This window comes from Megalops cyprinoides, chromosome 21 (assembly GCF_013368585.1).
Source record: "Megalops cyprinoides isolate fMegCyp1 chromosome 21, fMegCyp1.pri, whole genome shotgun sequence".
NCBI classification, from domain to species: domain Eukaryota; kingdom Metazoa; phylum Chordata; class Actinopteri; order Elopiformes; family Megalopidae; genus Megalops; species Megalops cyprinoides.
The window spans coordinates 2,115,001-2,134,428 of NC_050603.1; the positions used below are offsets into that span (position 1 = coordinate 2,115,001).

Consider the following 19,428-nt stretch of genomic DNA (forward strand, 5'->3'; position numbering starts at 1 on the left):
TCGCCACGTAACCTCACCCCAATCACGCTTCGGCCCTCTGACCACAGCTGGATGGTCAAGCAGAACATGTGGATAATATCAAGAAAAAGCAAAGGCCAAACAATGGGGTCTTGGAACTTATAAATATTTGCCTTAAGTGAAAAATGAACCATTTACCATTTAACATTTCATGCTGTGATCCACATTTTATAACCCGCATCACTATGTTAACGACAGAAAAAGTCTTTTCCTCTAAGTTTCCTTTGTTAGGATTGAGAGGCAGGCTGGACTCTCTTCATTTCAGAAAAAATTTGTTCAATTCCTCGGCCTGTCTTTTGATTCCAATAATAAGTGACAGACATCTGCTGCCATTTTGTCCATGTGCAAATGATGAGCCTGAAAATGGGAGAAGCCGCTTTTTTCTGTGATGAGGAGCGCTTCATACACCCTGTCTCCGTGAGGTACCCGGCATGCGGCGTGCCATTCAGACGCGAGAGAGAGACACAGAGGACACTGACATCGTGAGATGCAAAGAGACGCACAGGGACAACATCAGGGACACGCGATTCGTGGTAAGAAGAGAGATGATTCATTATCTTTGGGGAGATGTAGTATAAAGAACATAAGAGATGAAACACTTTTAAACAACAGGGACATTTGATTCTAAGCTCCAAGCTATAGTGACTGACACTGCTGCTCATTTAACTTGGATAGATACACCTATGTTCTGTTGTGCTGGAAGTCGCTCTGGATAAGAATGTCTGCTAAATGGAATGTAGTGTAATATAATATAATGTAACTTGGCATGTGGGAGATGTGGCATGTAACTGCCAAATAGTGTCACAGCTTTAAACAGTGGATGAACTTTAAACCTGTACATTGCTTGCGTAGTAGTCAGCAGGTGGGAGACAACCTGCAGATAAGGGCCCTGCAGTACGCAGTATGGGGGGGGAAGAGCTGTACTCAGACACCATGTCATGCTTAACAGCATGGGGTGTAAGTATCTAGTGTGTGAGATGTATAGTTAAACACCACGGACACGCAGTGCGCAGTACAGTAAGAGAAACCATGGTGACACAAGAGGCATGTAATATTTAACACTTCAGGGGTTCCGCGTTAATAAGAGCACGTTTTGCATGTTAACACGGGCGTGAACAGACAGATCGAGCATCGCATTCTGGCATATCTGCATGCCACACGGTGAACTGCCTCCATTTCTGCCCTTCTAGCTGCTTCCGTCTTTCTGTCTTTCTGTCCTTCTGTCCTTTCACGTTTCGAACCTGCCAGCTGTTCCCGCTCTTCCCAGCACTTCCATCCTTCAGAGCCATCCTACTCCCACCTCTCCCTGACACTCACACAGGTAACACACACCTGCAGACATGTGAAGCCTGACACACCGAGAAGCACACACGAGCGGAAAGCCTTGCGTTTGGGGGCGATTAACCCTGGGCACAAACAGGGCTCGAGATCCCTGTGAGTGAACACACACTCCACAGCTATTACGGGAGGACCACTGAGGAATGAGGAGACCGGAGGAGGATGGAGAGGAGATGCTCTGACCTCCCCTGGGGTCAGGCACACCCCCTGGATGGCTTCTGGACCATCCAAACACACGTCCCTTGTTCAGGAGCTGCAGCAGGGCACCGGTGAGCTAGGTTTGCAGAGAAGGGAGGTGCTGGCTCCTTCCTGCGTGTTGGTAATCAATAACCTCACATCCACTGTGCGTGCATTTTTTTAATCCTTTTTCCATTTTCGCCTAATTTTTTTGAATCGCAAACCGAACCGTAGAGTCAGTTTCTTGCACACCCTCTCTCCCTCAGGCAGGACCACTGCAGCCAGGCCAGTCTGATCCCGCTCTCGGATGCAGCCAGGCCAGTGTGATCCCACCCTCGGATGCAGCCAGGCCAGTCCTATCCCGCCCTCGGATGCAGCCAGGCCAGTCTTATCCCACCCTCGGATGCAGCCAGGCCAGTGTGATCCCGCCCTCGGATGCAGCCAGGCCAGTCCGATCCCGCCCTCGGATGCAGCCAGGCTGTTTTTCACACTGCACCTCCCACAGTGGGGCGCAGGCCAATTGGAGGATGGCCACATCCCCACTGATGTCACTGCGGGCCTTCATGCCACATGGGCCACCAGAGGGCGACAGAGCGCAGAGACAACAGAATCATGCCCACATACCAACCCGTAGCCACTCTGGAATGAAGCCATCTCGTTCTGCTGCTGTTGGCTGATGACACGGCCGGGCTCGCACCCGAGCAGTAGGGCTCGCCCTGCACTCAGATTAAACGCTTTAGCTGGCTGCGCCACTTGGGAGCCAAGTGTGGATTTTATCCGCTTAATCTCATAAGGCTGGAGCACACTATGATTTTAACTCCAATTACACTCTTTTTGGAGAAATCATTCTAACAGCTGAAATTGCACGGTGTATCAGGGGGTGTGAATGTCTTCCATGGCCAGCAGAGATTGAACGGAAATCGAGCAGTCTCCATATTTTAGATTACAGATTCATCTTCACACCAACAGCCCCTTACTCTCTGAAGCAGCTGCTGTCTCTGCCAGTCTTTGGCAAGCTCCCCTTTAAGAAACATCTCCCCTCTTTAGAAGCATGCCACAAGAATACAGAAATATCTCTTCCTTTGGAAATGGGTCATCAATATCATTGCCCCAACCAACCAATCAGTATGAGATCTCCATCAGAGGTTTATGAGTGGTCTTGGCTGGATGAAACCACTCTCCTGTGTCCTATGGGAGAGTGATGGGTTGGACACACATGAACGGCCCTTGCATGGCTGTCTGAAAGATGCTTGTCACTGGGTCGTCCAATCATTTTGTTTCCAGGGCGATCCACAGGTGTGCTCTGATAACCAATCACCTTAAAGCTGAGCTTTCTCTAAACAACTGATGCTGTCCCTTTGTTAAAAACAGAAGCACTTCACTCTTCAAAAACAGTGAGGAGAAAAAAAGTACAGATTAGTAAATACAAAGTGAGGGAAAGAGATGAGACAGGCACAGTGTAATAAAGAAAATGGCGGAGTGTAAAAAAGAGAAAGAAAGTGAGAGAGAGAGGGAGGGAGAAGAGAGAGAGACATTTCCTCTCCAGAGGAAGTTCAGAGTTCAGGCTTTGGTGAAATGAGGTGCGTTGGGGGCAGAGGGACAAGATTTCAGCTGATTAGGGGTATGATTACAGCCTAGCGCTGAGCTCTGTCAAAACATTTCAGCATTCACCTTCCTCTGGATCACCAGCAAAGTCAGCTGGGAATACATTTCCCTTTAAAAGCACTGATGGATTGGAGCAGCTATACAGCGTACACACACACACACACACTCACACACACACACACACACACACACACACACACACACACACACACACACACACACACACTCACACACACACACACACACACACACACACACACACACACACACACACTCACACATACACACATACACACACTCACACTCACACATACACATACACATACACATACACATACACATACACACACACACACACACACACACACACACACACACACACACTCAAACACATACGTGCACGCACAACACACACACACACACACGCAGATACATGTATACACACATACTCTCACACATACTCACACACACACACACAGGGTGGAGCCGAGGGAGAGGAAATGGCCAGAGTTCACCCAGAGTGCACCAAATTAGACCCAGCTTCAGCAGTTACTCTGTGGCTGTATGGATTTCATTGTGGTTATTTATAAGCTTTTAAAACACTCAAGGAGGAGAAAAAAAACACAAAGAGAGTCTTGGAGAAAGGGCATCTAATTTTACATCTAGTCTTCAAATGTGAAAAATAAAAAAAACACAGGTCTGCTTTTCATTAAGAGGCCACTTACAGCTGCAGAACGGCCTCGAGCAGGGGCAGGGGTGAAGGGCGGGGCAGGGGGGCGCGGGGGGGGACAGCACCACAGCACACTGCAGCTGAACTTCATTCAGGAAAACATGAGCTGCCTATTCACAGGCACCAGCCTAGAACAGGCACTGTGCAGATCCACCGATCCTCATCTCATCTGGAGTGGCTGATAGAGAGCACTGGCTAAACTCAAACATCCATGTGACATCAAGATCAGTGCAGGAGCAGGACTCCTGTCCAAGCAACCTGAGAAGCGGCAGAGCGGTAAATCATAAAGGGACTAAAGCACTGAACTGTGGATTCAGGGATGAATCCCGGGGGGGCTATGTGCACCCCCACATCAGCACCCAGCAACTCCCTGACCCCGCCGTGACCCTGCATGGTCAGACAGAAGCCCACAAACTACATCGCCAAGGCAACAGGTGTGGGGGCACTTCAAAGCGCTAATAAAACCAACAGAGGAACGCACCAAGCAGTAAAGCAGACAGGGAGGGAGGGATTCGCTGACAGAGGGAGGGAAACTGGATAGGTTTCCTGGGAAATTCCTTCGTTTTAAAACCCCGGCGATGTTATGATTTCTCCAGCCGCCTGCTTGGCTTGTCACTCGATCCCGATGCCAGCTTTGGGATCACTGCAGCAGAGTTCAGAGTACCGATCTGCACAGCAAGCAGGCCAGACACACAGCTCACCCCAACTCCATGCATCAGCTAAAGCCTGGATAAAAACTCCCCCCATCCCACACATTTCTGCTAGACACTTCCCACGTCAAAATATCAGTCATCACATTACTGTCATTCAGTGGATACCCTTATTCAGAGCAACTTACACTGGTTACAATTTCACACGTATACAGCTAGATATCTACTGAGGCAACTGTGGGGTAAGTACCTTGCCCAAGGGTACAACAGCAGTGGCCCAGTGGGGAACCGAACCAGCAACCTTTTGGTTACAAGATTCGCTCCTTACCACTACGCCACAGTGCACCACGCAGTCCCCCCAACCCATAAGTTTTCAGTGATAGTTAAAATACTGATGACAGTCCCCATGCTGGCGTTGGTGCCAGAAAATGGGGTCCTCAAACAGGGGGTGCTGAGGTCCCTCCTCCACTCTGGGAGGCGCGGCTCTGAGCTTCTCAGCACTTTCCTGCAGAATGAGCTCACCGCGCGAGCTGTGCCAACGGCCCTTCATGTCAGTTTCACAGGCCCTCGAGTCCTCAGGAGAGAGGGGCCGTGATTAGAGCAGAAATCAAATGTTTTAGCGGGGCTCCGGTCTGCGAATAATTCCCGCTAATCCCCCGCGTGGCCTCTGCTGGCTCTGCTAGGACAGCGTTTACCGAGACTGTGCGCCGGCAGTCACAGCCGAGGAGTTTAAACACTCACACTCCACTCACAGTCAGCATGCCGTTCTTTTATCTCTGTGATTCAAGGGCTCTGAGGGCCGCTACCTGAAAAATACCACCTAAACAAAGATGAAGATCAGTAACCGGGTGGAGAGCTGCCAGTAACTTCATTTGATTGGTTACCTGAGACCGATTCAGATGTTCCGATTGGTCTGTGTGATTAAGCAGCATATGCTAATTTAAATAAGGATCACCTACAGGCGGCAGATTGCCCCTGATAGTGTATCAGTCAGGGTGAGGAATGGTGACGTGGAGCAGAGGCTGCTCGAAGTGTTATTACTCTGAGGCAAGCTGAGGGAATAGTGGTGAGAGAGGGGAAGTGGGAAGGAGAGAGGGAAAGAGAGAGAGAAGAAAGCGAGAGAGTGGAAAGAGAGGGAGAGCTTCCAGACCACTTCCCCAATTTCCTGTCTCTGGCATTCACAAAGAATGTCATTCCCTCAGCTGAAACTACTCAGCGAGGATTTTTAGATGACCTCCTTCCAAAATGAACTAAAATGTTCACTGCAAAGAAATGAGATCATTTGTTTCCATTTTCCCATTTTGGACCAATATAATATGATAAACTCTTATGTAAACTTTGAAGGAAAGATATGATAAATTATATAACTAATCAAATGTGTTGAAAAAACACTGTGTGCGGGGTGGTGGGTGGGTGGGTGGGGGGGGGGGGGGGGGGGGGGGGGGGGTGGTTGCTGATGAAGGCCAGAACCATCATTATACGCAAACGATCTGGTTTCATTCACTCATTAGGAAAAATAGCTGCAGAAGAACCCCTTTGATGTCACAGCCAATCAGACGCAGGCACTACAGGCCTTGTTCCTGAAGCCACTTCCCTTCAGGCACCAGTGTCTGAGCACACCCATACGAGAGGTGGGTGAGCGAGGCTTTATACCGTTTGCCATGAACCAACTGAAAGACCTTGCACTCCACAACAAAACAGTACTGGCTCCTTGTGATAGCCCCACCCATTTCAGGACCAATGGCAGCTCACTGTCCCATCGCTACAGCAGACACTGTTTTGCCTCTTTCAGACTGACAGACAGACAGACAGACAGACAGACAGACAGACAGGAGTTGATAGAAACAAACTGGAAGCCTACCAGCCCAAAAGTTGTCTCTCCAAAATCACCAAAGATTTCATTTTTAACCAGTAAAGTCCCCAAGAGCGATAATTTATTTAAATGGGATTATTTTATGTTTAAACAACATTGGATACTTTCTGTTTTGGTTACTAAGTCTTTCCGCTTTTACTTGTTATGAAAAGAGTCACACATAGAGGGGGGAAAAAAGCTGGAACAGCACCAGTGGCCATATCTGGCTGTGTTGGAAAGCACATGCAAAATTATCTCCATGTGACTAGATAACATTTGAAAAATGCAGATTGTGCAACACACAGCTGAATCTGCCATGGGAAACATTAAAGATAAACATCAGCCGATAGATCCAGTACGCCTACCATCTGCCTCATATGGAGTGCTCCATAACTGTGTAAATACACGCTTCTGTTGAGATGCTAACACTAAAAAACCAGAACACTTCATTAATTAACTTCATTTCTGTCTAATTCCATTCTGAGCTAAATACACTGTCTGGTTTGAGGACAGGAAAAAGGCAATTATGAACTGCCAATGGTATTCTGATCATAATGAACTGAGAACCCAAAAAAGAAGGAAAGGAAACTACATTTAATTTGCACTCATTTCCAGTTTGGTTAATTAACACCCCGGAGGTTTCTATTAGGCAAACTCCTTATAAAACTTAAGTTTCATAGTGAAAGCAGACTATTACATTGAATAAATTAAATTGCCACTCTAACCATGAGAAGGAGTACTGGTGCCAAATTACCTTAAAATAAAGCTTCATTCGGACAAAAAAACCTAAGTAAAACCACCAATATTATGCGATCGTTCATTGCCTCGGACATTAATGGACGCCGTGCCTTCTCAGCTCATAATCATCAATACGGAGTTTCTAAATCGTTGAAATGCGGAGGTACTTTGGTGCAGTAATCGGAGAAAGTAATGACCCAGTTTAATTTTTAATACGATTTGATTAATTACTCGTGGTTACTTAAACAATGTGGACAAAACAGAAACACTCGCCCCTCAGTAAAAAAACGACTGTCCAAAGTCCCAGTTCCCAATCCAATAACATAGGTAACCATTACAGCACATTTATGTTCTACTGTGATGAAAGTTGCTCTGGATAAGAGCGTCTGCTAAATGCATGTAATGTAACCCGCTTTCTAAAGGCTACTGACTAAAAAGTCACCAGAGAAGCTTTCAACACCACCTAAAGACTGACTTTCTGACCCAATCTCCTCTGGTGTTGAAGCTACACACAAACTCTGACCTTAAGTTTCACCATTTCGGCTTTAATTGTTAAGTTTCATGGGGTAGACTTGATTTGACTGAGTGCGCTGGAGAGATCATTAAAAGCAGGTCAAGCAATAAAGTGATACAGTAGCAATTTAATAACTATGCATCCCTGTAAAGTGATACAGTAGCAATTTAATAACTATGCATCCCTGTAAAGTAAAACACGCACTTGCTATAATCTACAGGATATATCACTTCGGGCTTCCTATAGTCTAAATGTTACAAGTAATGTGTTAAAATGTGAAAATGATGAAAGTAACGCATTTTGATGCTTTGCGCGTCCTGTTCAGAGCAGCTGTCGCCGTTGACGCCTTCTCCACTCCCGCTTTACTGATAAGCACCACTTGAGTTTAACTTACGGTCCGCAGGAAGATAAGGGCGAATGACAGACAGCGGCGCTTAACGTTATCTCCGCCGCGTCCTTATGCTCTCGAAATGAATCACGCAGCGAGTGAGACCACACTTAAACAAGTCGCTTATTTGGAAATCGTGCTGTCACCATTCGCAACAAGCTCGGGCAAATGCATTGTGTATTGCGTGCTTGGCCACCGTATCTGTGATCGAGCGCTTCTGTGTGTTCATTTAGCCATTTTAAATCACGAAGGTTACTCTGTAAACTGGGCTTTTCCGGCACGTAGCGACACTCCGTGGGGAAAAAAAGCCAAAATCAAGACAATAATATAAATACATGCTATCACTGATAACCAAGAAGAGTCGGTGTCGGTGTCATAGCCTTAGAAAAGGCGAGGGTCGAACGTGACGTCTTCCAGCTGTAGCTGGGCTAACCTTGTTGAAATGTCCGCAAACAATTTATCTACATCAGTGTCAGGGAGCGGTGGTTGCGTGTGGCGGGCAGCTTGGAGTTTGCCTTGGACAAACCGCCGTCCCCTTGTCATCCTCCGTGCTGGAGCGCTGCCCGCGTTTACCTTTAGCATTTCTCTGCACCGTGTCGGGACACTACGTTGCATTACAGCACGTATATCAACCACTAGCCGCACTTTGCACCGGAGAGGCTTCTGGTTCCAAGTACACATGATATAGGGGGTTTTAAGTGTTCGAGTCGAAGTAAAGCGACGCCACCGAGACAAAATTAAAACGTAACAGTTTGCATGTGCAAGACTTTTTCTACTTCTGTTTAGTAAGGGATGCATGGAAATTCTATTTTTTTTTCTAGGAATTGCACAGACTGTTTTGCAGAAATATCATAAGAGTAATCACTCTCGCAGGATCGGATAGGCTGCGGGTGATTTTGTTTTTGTTTTTTTTAGTTTGTGGAACTTTCCCGGTGTGCAGGAGGGTGTATCATAAATCACCAGTATCTTAACACACTAAAACACAACATCTTCAGGGATCACCCAGCAATTCGGCGAGTCAACAACACAGGGCGCTGCATTATTTAGTGAGGAATCGATCAGATTTGCGCTTAGATTTCTGTACATAAACAAACATGGGAAACGAGTTAGCCGCAACAAAACTGGACCTACACTGAGCGCTTCGGCGATGCGGCCAGTCTCTTTGCGTCAGCCCGCTGAAGCACGCTTTCAGAGCCTTCTCCTGCAGCATGCAAGAAGGGGTGGAGGAGTAGAATTCCAGCATTGGTCCCGCGCTCACTGATAGAACATCCATGCAATCAAACATAATGTCCCCTTCGCAACAATCTGCAAAAAGTGCCTGGAATCTTTTAAATGCAGAGGGAAACCGCACACAAAAGTGAACCCAACTCCATCAAACTCTGCCTCCTTTTTTGGCACGTAAAATCTTGTTTTTTTCCCCCCAGACTGGAATCATGAATTATGACAGGCAACGCTGCTAAAGGCTTGTAATTGATCCGAACGCTCATTTGCCATCTTCCACGCAGTCCAAATGCCACGGTACGGGTGTCGGCAGTTCCCCCAGCAGTAATATCCCTGTACGTTTATCTTGATGTTTTGCACGGCCCGTCCCGCACGGTTAACTACACAGAAAGAAATGCTGCTAGATCACGCGCGCTTGATGGAAATATTTTCTTTTCATATAAATAACACAGTTCGGGTTTAAAAACCACATCTCTCCTTCAATGACGAATGGGTTCTCCTGCCTCCACGCAGCTCATTTCCTACTAGTTTTGTCACAGGGAATGAAAGATTGGATTGCCTAATATATGCGAGTGAACTTTCCGTGAACCCTTCCCAGGCTGCTAACCTTCAAATGACCCGAGCGGTCTGACATCACGCAGTCCCAGCATTCTCATGCAGCGGCTCCGCAGCGCGACGAGGCGGAGCGGGGAAGCGCAGCCGGCGCGCAGCGCTCTTTCACCACTCCAAAGTAGTGCTTGCCAGTTATGTTTTCGGTGGACAACGCAGGACATTTGTTCAAAAATATTTTTTGTATGGTCGTATGTGCGTGTAGCCTACTTTTTTTGTTTTCTTTCAGAAGGCTGTCTTTCCACTTGTCGTTTCATTGCGTAATGCATTCACTTAGAGAGCTTGAAAGGGAGAGAAATTGGCTGGAAAAACACAGGACTTTGAAAAAACGAACAGGCTAACTGAATTAGAATCAAAATTGCGAGGAAAATTAGACTGAGCAGCAACCGCTGCGGCAATGCCTAACTCAACATAAGCAGTAATTTACGTGCACCTATTTGCCTGACGGTGATGTAGGCTTTGACACTAACAGAATAAACACGTGTTGGTTTGCGCACACACTTCGTTCCGTCCATGAAGAGTGTAAAACTCATTTCACTCGGGCCGTCGGGCCGTTATTTAAAGGCATAAAGCCGCAGAGTGAGTTTTTAATGAATGGACATGCACTATCCTACCTGCGCTGTCATCTCTAATGTATATTTAGCACGTGGAGCCCTCCCGGTCACCCTGCATTGTGAGAGGCGGGGTAGCAGCACCATCGCGTGCAGCACAGACTGGCTTTCCCACGTTAGAGGTCCATTACGGACTGGCAGCAATAAAAATGATCAAACTGACATTTAAAATCGATAATAAAATTACGAAGATACAACATCCACCACTATGCCGCAGTTTACTTCCACTTAATACGCACAATACTGCCCCTGAGGAAATGGAAGGCCGTATTTTTTACTTTATTTAAGGAGATGCATGTAATTGTATTAGCTCTCTTTGTTGGCTGTGCGTTTTCTGGTTGGTTTGAAAAATGTGTGTGATAATCATTTAAGTCATTGACACAGATGTTAGCATACAGCAGTTTTCTTTTTGAACTGGGAATCAAACATTGTGTGGGTTTAGAGGATTTGGATGATGCCTGCCTTTGGTGGGAAGGATGACAGAATACTAAAACGTGCTGAAACCATGGGCTGGTACATCTGACTAAAAGAGCATCCCTAAGAAAGAATTTCACATTAATTTTATGCTCTTTAAATTATAGTCAATCAGAACCACAGACTTCTGGGGCCGTTCTGTGTTGGAGTAAATCAATATCCACATTATTACATTGTGCAGCCACTTTTGAAATGATTATTATTTTGCATAAATTATGAGAAGTAAGAGTTGCAATCTCGGGCGCAGTTCAGCTACGGTCCTCTCAGAGACACGCACTCACTGTCTGCTCCGCCTTCACCTACAATTCTATCAAAACTGCCATAAAAAAGGAAAAAAAAAGATTTCCTCTGCCAAAAAAATCAACCAATTGATCGATCAATCTAGGGAAATAGCTCTTTCCAAGGGAGTCATCACAGGACACTGTACATTCATTATGCAAGTCCTCATCCTGTGGACCAGTGAGAACTCAAATGCACCCGCAGCGTGTGCACGCATGACATGGACTTTAATAATATTTATAATCTGGGTCATTATAAAGGGCCAGTTCATACTAGAGGTCGACCAAGAGCTCCTCTCTCTGGGTGAGCGGCATGCTGGGATGGACTTGAATCCAAGGGGGACCAGCTGGGGACAGCAGCTGCTCTACCTGCTCGGGACACTGACCTTTAACCCATCGGTTAGTCACATGACTGCTCAGGTCATGGTTAGCGACCATGCCAGGACCGGCGCAGCTGACATGGGCGTTTTGGTGGCGTTTTGTGCAATGGAGGGACCACGTAGCTCCGAATCACCCCCCACACTCCCTCCTCCATCTCGGCTGGTCCCAGGTCAGCTGACAGGCCACTTTATACAGTCCTGTCACACTCCAGGGAGAGAGTGATCATCAGGAGGTCGTGAATTATGGAAAAGGGAGTCAGCCGAGCCGAACCCTTGCAAACCCCCCAGGGCATACACACTGTAACCCTAACCACCCCCCACCCCCTGGGCAGCCCCACAGGTAATGAATACACCTGGAAATCCACCTGTAATTAGAGGGTAATAATGAACATGTCCATCTTAATGAGCTGTGCTCCAGCACATGCACACACACAGCCCACAGCAGCCTCTGCAAAGCTTCACTGTGGTAGAAATGCACAGCAAAACAGAGTTTTACCATAGCTGGAGGAGAACTCAGCCCAGAGGAGCTGGCTCACGGGCTGCAGAGTTTCCTTCATTTACCATCTGTGTGCTTTATCTCGGGTTATGAAAAGTAGCATGCAGCCCCTCCAAAATGATGCATGACCTCAGCTGAATTTGCATCCCTCTGCGGCATCCCGCGGCAGAAACAAAACATTCATTGTCGTATTAATGAAGCATGTCCACTTTTACCAACATCTGTTTCAGGAAGGGAGGGTTTTATGTATTAGCCTGAACAGTTATTGTGCAGGTGTGCATCCAGCTTGGATGAGAGGAACTTTAAACCGCACGGCGGAGTGAAATGCATTTACAGCGACATGCCACATCATGCAAGAACAAGCGTTTTGTGCTCTGCCTTTGTGTGGAAAATGTCATTTACAAAGACAGAATGGGTACATGCACAGAAACAGCCATGCTCAACATTTCCATTTTTTTCAAATTCCATTTTGGTCAATGATGAGAATCCATCAGTTCTGTTGTTTGCAACTGTTGTTTAAGAATTTCCTCAAATGTGCCTGATGGAATGATTGGGGGCAGGGGGGGGGGCAGTAATTACCATCAAACCCTCAGACTCTGGCAGGAAAGGACTCTGACTGGCAGGCTTATTAAGCAATTACGAGGGAAATGTCAGCCGTGACTTCCATAAAGATGATAGTTTCTCTGGGCAGTAGGGAGGTGTGTGAATCTATAGTGAAGATTCAAAGGAGAAAGGTGCCTCTTGGCTATATCCTCAGGCCCCTGATAATTTTCGACAAAACAGGATCAATTCATTCATTCATTCATCATTCATTCAGATTCATAAACATACGTACCTGCAGAAGGAGAATATAAGTGTCAGTGTCCAAATTACATGAATATAAAAACTGTGAAGTTGTATTTATGATGTGATGTTTCTGATGCATCTTCTGATAGAGTTAACAGCCTACAACATACCAAAGTAAGATGATTTGCATTGTATTAATTATCCTGTCTTTCTTCATCTTTTTCCATTCTCTTAAACTTTCCTTGAGTCTTCCTTGTCCTCCCTCTCTTCCTTTCCTACATTCTTCCTTGCATTTTTTATTTCCCTTCTCATTTCATTCTTTCCTTTGTTTTCTTTCCTCCAAACATTCTCTCTCTCTAATTCTCTCTTTTTTTACCCTGATCTTCCAGTATTTTCCTATATTCTCTTCTTACTTCGCTTTTTCTTTTCCATCTTCTCTCTCTCCTGTCTTTTACCCCCCACATTTCTTTGCCTTCCACACATCGTTTCCTTCCTTTTCTGTTTCTCTCCTGCATTCTTTCCTTTTTCATAGTTGACGGCATTTTTCCTTTTCTGTTTTATTTTTTTCCCCAGCTACCTTTGTTATTCTAACTGGCCTCAGAGTGGCGTCTTTACTAAGGACACAAACAGGGGGACAGCAGAGGACATCAGGAAACACATTCTGGAGTGGTGCCCAACCCCAAGCTTATGAAGATACTGCGGAGGCCAGAGAGGAGAAGACAATGCTTCCATTTCTGCCTCTTAAGCGTCAGGCATCTCTCTGTGGTACAACACTGCAATCAGCACTTCACAGTAAACTGAACATCTGACGTTGAGTCACGCTGCAACGATCGGTGCACCTCCTACAAAAGCTGCAGACGAATGAGCTGCACATTGCTGTTGGGAGAATCCGACTCAGACAAACGACAGACCCTTGGCGGTGCATGAGGCTCTCCCCCACTGCGATATGAGCGAAGATGTGCTCAGTGTGAGAGAGGGGTGGGCGGGATGCACGCGTTCGGGGAACGGGTCGACCGCCGCGCGGAGCGGCGGAGAGGCGAACAGATGACTCTCTGGACTCGACTCAAATCCCTGATGGGACCCGGCTGCTGCACGGTTTGACGCAAATAAATGACGACCCCCTCAGGTTTGAGCAGAAAAGGCATCAAGCGCGGCTCTAGTGTCTGATTACTTAAAATAAAAAAGGCCTGCGAGAGCCACCGGGAGGGAAACCCATTATGAGCTAAAAGGCAATAAACCGAAATGCACTTTGGATGGGAAAGAGAGGGAAAACAGTGTTAACTACAAACCACGGGCTGCCCCATTGCAGAAAGCGTAATTACAGTGTGCTCCGAGTGTTGCCTATCGTGTGAGAGCCCCCCCCCACTGTTTACATCGGCTGTCTGGGGAAAACGGGCCTTTCTAACAAACACAGATCTCACTGTGTGACAAGCAGCAGCAAATACAGTGATATGGAAAAAATATAAAATTTGGAATTAGAAAATATGGAATGAAAATATAGAAAAACTCAATGTACTACAAAGAAATAAGATTAGTTACTGACAACTGTCATTTACTATCATACATAGGCCTGATAAGAATTAAAATTACAATACAGTCCATTTAGGACTTCCCAAATAAGTATCATGCCATACCACTCCGGTCCGTGCGTGCGTGTGTGCGTGCGTGCGTGTGCGTGCGTGTGCGTGCGTGCGTGTGCGTGCGTGTGCGTGCGTGTGCGTGCGTGCGTGTGCGTGCGTGTGCGTGCGTGTGTGTGTGCATGTGTCTTCCAGGTGACCTTGCCAAATTCCCAACCCAGCTCTCTAAATCTGGCCATGTAATCACCCCCCAGCTTAGCTGACAGAATATATACTTTCCAAAGAATGTACAGCACATTACTTGTAGATATGTCAAATAAAGATCAGCATTCAATCAAAAATTCAATTAAGCCTAATTAACAGAGCTCCCAGCTGGAGGGAAAACAAGCACACCATGTGTGTGCGCTGAGACACACGGCTCTGGATGAAGCTCCCCCCAGGGGGGGCGGGCTCCTCTGCGGCGCAGGGAGAAGTGCTCATCTTCAGGCATCTCCTCCTCACCCTGTGGCCTGTGGCTTTACACAGATTAACTCTTACTGATTCACCATTTTCCATCTGAAGGGGTTACAAGGGTTTCACAGATACAGGTCGTCACTCACACTCACACTCACACTCACACTCACACTCACACTCACACACACTCATACACACACACATACACACACACACACACACACACATACACACACACACACACACACACACACACACACTCACACACACAGAGAGTAATGAGACATATACCTCATCGCTAAGGACTGGTATGTAGGTTGTTTACAGAGTGTATGATTATATTTAGGGCTAAAATATACATATGAAGTAGCAGTGTAGCATAGTGGTTAAGGAGCAGGACTTGTAGCTGAAAGGTTGCCAGTTCGATTCCCTGCTGGGGTACTGCTGCTGTATCCTTGGGCAAGGTACTTAACCCACAGCTGCCTCAGTAAATATCCAGGTGTATAAATGGATAACATTGTAAAAAACCGTCACCAATCTAAGTCACTCTGGATGAGAGCATCTGCTAAATTAAATACCAATAATGTAAAGTAATGGATTATGAAGACTGGAAACACTACCACCTAAAGCCATTTCAAACATTTTGTTTGTTTGGTAGTACATGCCAATAGGGAAAGTGTGTGTGTGTTGATGAGGTATGGGGAGATCTTTGTATTCTTTTTTTGTAAAGATGTGACTTCCATTATAACTCTAGAGAATCACTGCTGAATGACTAGATCTCCAGCCTTTCTAACAAACACAAACACACACAAAGATGCATTAACATATGCACAACACACACATACAAAACAGTTTTAACTAAATAACCAATTAAAAAAAAAACTATGTTCCTCCTGTTTTCACTGGAGCTTGAAGAGCTCAGAGCTCCAAGGGATAAATTAATATAATTGGTGATTAAAGTGGTTGTGAGACCACTAATGGGATGCCCACTTAGTTCATTTATGAACAGCAGTAGCCATTGCTTTTTTAATGTGTCTATTAAAAATCGTAATATTGCATTTCAGAAACTCTGTGGTGTATAATAGCAGACCAACAGGACAAGGCCGCAGCCTGTGGGAGATAAGCACCTCTTTTTTTAAGGCGCCCCATTTTTTCATTTTCAGTAATTCTGAACTTAAAATGAACCAGATGGAGATGCCTGTATTGGCGTTTCCTTAATCTGACCTGATGGGAGAAAATCAATGGCTCATTCCCTACATCCACCCTTCACCGTTTTCTCCACAAATCTGCGAGGAAACAGCAGTGAAGGCATACCGAGCCGAGCCAGGATCAGAGCGAAAAAAATAATAATGAAACAGAAAACGGATAAGAGGATTGGGGGAGGAAGAAACCAGCCATCTTTGTTTGGTTGTATGCTCACAAAAAAAAAAAAGGTAATGGGCTCGTCAGCCGTGTACAATACACAGAAAACTGCAGAGAAGGGAAAAATATAGAAATATCCTTTTCAATATGAACACTTAGGTGTTCCTGGAGTCCGTGTGACATGGTGAAGGTACTGTGTCCAAATGTTTCCACAGTGGAGCTTTCTGAAGGAACCTCAGGTTAGAGCTAGAATGTACCAGATTACACCAGGATGGCTATAGAATGATGTCATTAAGCATACGTGACCACATAAACGCCATGGTCGGCACCTGTCAGTCTTTGAAGGCAGTCAGACTGGGGGTGGGGCCCAGACCTGAAGTTTCACACAGCAAGTAATACTTAACTAAAATGCAGGGGACATACACAGGAGGAAGGTAGAAGAACGAACAGCCTTTTGAAGGATTTATTCCGAGAAGTTCCCAAATAGACCTGGAAAAGCAGCAGATCTGTCAGGGGGGCATTTCAGAAAAATGGGATGCTATGTTTACCAACAGCGCCAAGGTGGAAATGCTGATATGTAGTAAATAAATGCGCAAAGGTTACCATAACAGCAGCACCTTTTAAGAGATGAGAACAACTGAAAACCTCCTTCCCCTACAGCCCAGAGTGTTCCTCTTGGGCTCTCTCTCTCGCTCCCCCCCCCATTTCACTTTTTCTTTAAAATATGAACCCAATGTCTCCTTTATTGGAGTGAGTCCACAATGTACAGCATTACCTCACTCACTCTGCGTGGCTCTGTCTTTCTTCACCATTCTCTCCTCCTCTCATTCTCTGTCTCTCCATCTCGTTCTCTCTTTTGCTTACTCCCTCTTCACCTTTCACTCCCCCTCTCTCTCCCTCTCTCTCTCTCCCCTCCTCTTTCCCCCTCCTTTCCCTCTCTCTCCCTCTCTCTCCCCTCCTCTTTCCCCCTCCTCTCCCCCTCTCTCTCCCTCTTTCTCTCTCCCTCTCTCTCTGTAAGGAAACAGGCAGGGTGCATAGATTAGCTTTTGTTTTCTCTCTCTTGCTGGCTGCTGGCCTTCCCCCAACACAAACACACTCAATCAGAAAGGTCTGCTCATTGCAGAGACAGAGAGACACAGATGGACAGACAGACAGACAGAGGCTGTCATTTTTTTTTAAAAGAAAGCATTTCTTAAAAAGTAAGTGAGAGAAGAGGATAACAGGACACATCTCCCCCTCTCTGTATGATTTATGTGCTCTTTTTAAAACTGTTTTGCATTGTTTTTCATTGCAATAAAGCACATTAAATTGAACTGAGTGAGAGAGGGGGAGAGAGAGAGAGGGAGGGAGAGAGAGAGGGAGAGGGAGAGAGAGGGAGGCATGGCTAGCAGACTACCCTTTGGATATCTAACTTTAGATCAGTTGCTGGACATATATTACTCCCTTTTGCTTTGTGTGTGTGTGTGTGTGTGTGTGTGTGTGTGTGTGTGTGTGTGTGTGTGTGTGTGTGTTTGTAAAGAATGCACAAAAGAGACAGACAGACCGTGGCAGCGTTCGTTATCGATGTAAATTCCGATAGCCCACTCTCTCACACACACATGGTTTCTCAGTAAACAGCTGTAAAAATCACAGGAGGGTGATTCATGTAGTTGAAGGTCACCCAGAGTCGCGTGTATGAATATATAATACAGACGCTGGTAAACAATGAGATCCTATCGCCGCTCATTGTGACCGTGCGGTCAGAAACACAGCCTCTCACTGTTCTGAGGACCGTGACCAATCACAGGAGAGACAGCCCAAGTCAAACTGTCTGTGGGAACGAAACAGGACCAAACAGTAAGTTATGAAATGACTGGAGCCACATGATCTCACTACTCTACATCACCACTGAACAATCAGTTTTGCAAGCTTTAGGGCCAGCGTTATCTGATAGTTATAGACTGTCTGTGTGTGTGTGTGTGTGTGTGTGTGTGTGTGTGTGTGTGTGTGTGTGTGTCTGTGTGCGTGCGTGCGTGCGTGCGCGAGAGAGAGAGACAGAGAGAGAGAGATGCTGGTTCTCCACTTCCTCTGTTTGTGCTGAATGTCTCTCTCCCACCTAAAATAGCAGGGGTGTCTTACACCTTTCATAAGAGTGGAGGGTCTGATCCTCAGGTCGGGCTTTAGACAGAGCTGCACGGAGGCCGTCAGCGAGAGTTTTAAACAGCCGAGCTTTTCTCTCTCTGCTCAGCCTCACATCAAATGCAGCCGAACAGACCCGCAGTAAAAGCGCTCTGAAGATGAAAGCCGGGGCGAGATTGATCCGGCCCGCGCCGAGGTTCTGTCCCGATAGAGCGGCAGAAACCAGAGATGAAATGCAAGACTCCCGAAAGCCTCTTTGATTTCCTGCAGCGGCGCAAACGCAGCGTTTCTCTCCAGGAAGCACAACGCAATACCACCACACCGGAGCCAGACACGGGAGGAAAGCAGTCCAACATCGCAAATAATGACAGCAATAACACTGACGATTATAATAGCATATACAGCATACATATTCATATACATAGTTTAAACACATACATATCTATATAAACATATCCCCACTACACCAGCAGTGTGGTGTACTGGTAAGGAGCAGGGCTTGTAACCAAAAGGTTGCTGGTTCGATTCTCCGCTGCAGCAGTGCTGTTGTAGCCTTGGGCAAGGTACTTAATCCACAGTTACTTTAGTGTATATATTGTATATCTATGAAAGTCGCTCTGGATAAGTGTGTTTGTGAAATAACGACATAATGTAATAATGTATATATAACACAAATAGATTTTTAAATATATACACACGTACATACACACACACACACACACACACATACACATATACATATATATATATATATATAGGCTGAGAAAGCAAAGCAAATTGTGCTCAGATGCTATTAAATCAGATAACCAAATTACTTGAAAGAACATGACGGATCATGTAGAATTTGTGTGGAAAAGTGTTTCTTTAGCATGTGTGGGGTAACATGGGCAGATTTGCTTGGTGTGAGTTGGTGTATCAGACAGGGTCTGTACCGGCATGCGGAAGACGTGACTGTGACAGTGACCTGGTGTGTTTGAGAGCCTGACTGTGTGACTTGCAGGGCTCTGATCAGTGTGGTGAGAACCTGACTGCATTTCTGTGATTCGGCTCTAA

At 46.1% G+C, this 19,428-nt stretch overlaps 1 protein-coding gene across 1 annotated transcript in view; it reads right to left on the reverse strand.

The window, feature by feature from the left end:
• The window catches only part of LOC118796462 (retinoic acid receptor beta-like), a 28,779-nt gene extending 19,220 nt beyond the window's left edge, over nt 1-9,559 (reverse strand). The window contains exon 1 of the mRNA XM_036555338.1: nt 9,142-9,559. Within this exon, the coding sequence (XP_036411231.1) occupies nt 9,142-9,295 (154 nt within the window). The 5' untranslated portion in view covers nt 9,296-9,559. The remainder of the gene's footprint in view (nt 1-9,141) is intronic.
• Between the last annotated feature and the right edge of the window lie 9,869 nt (nt 9,560-19,428).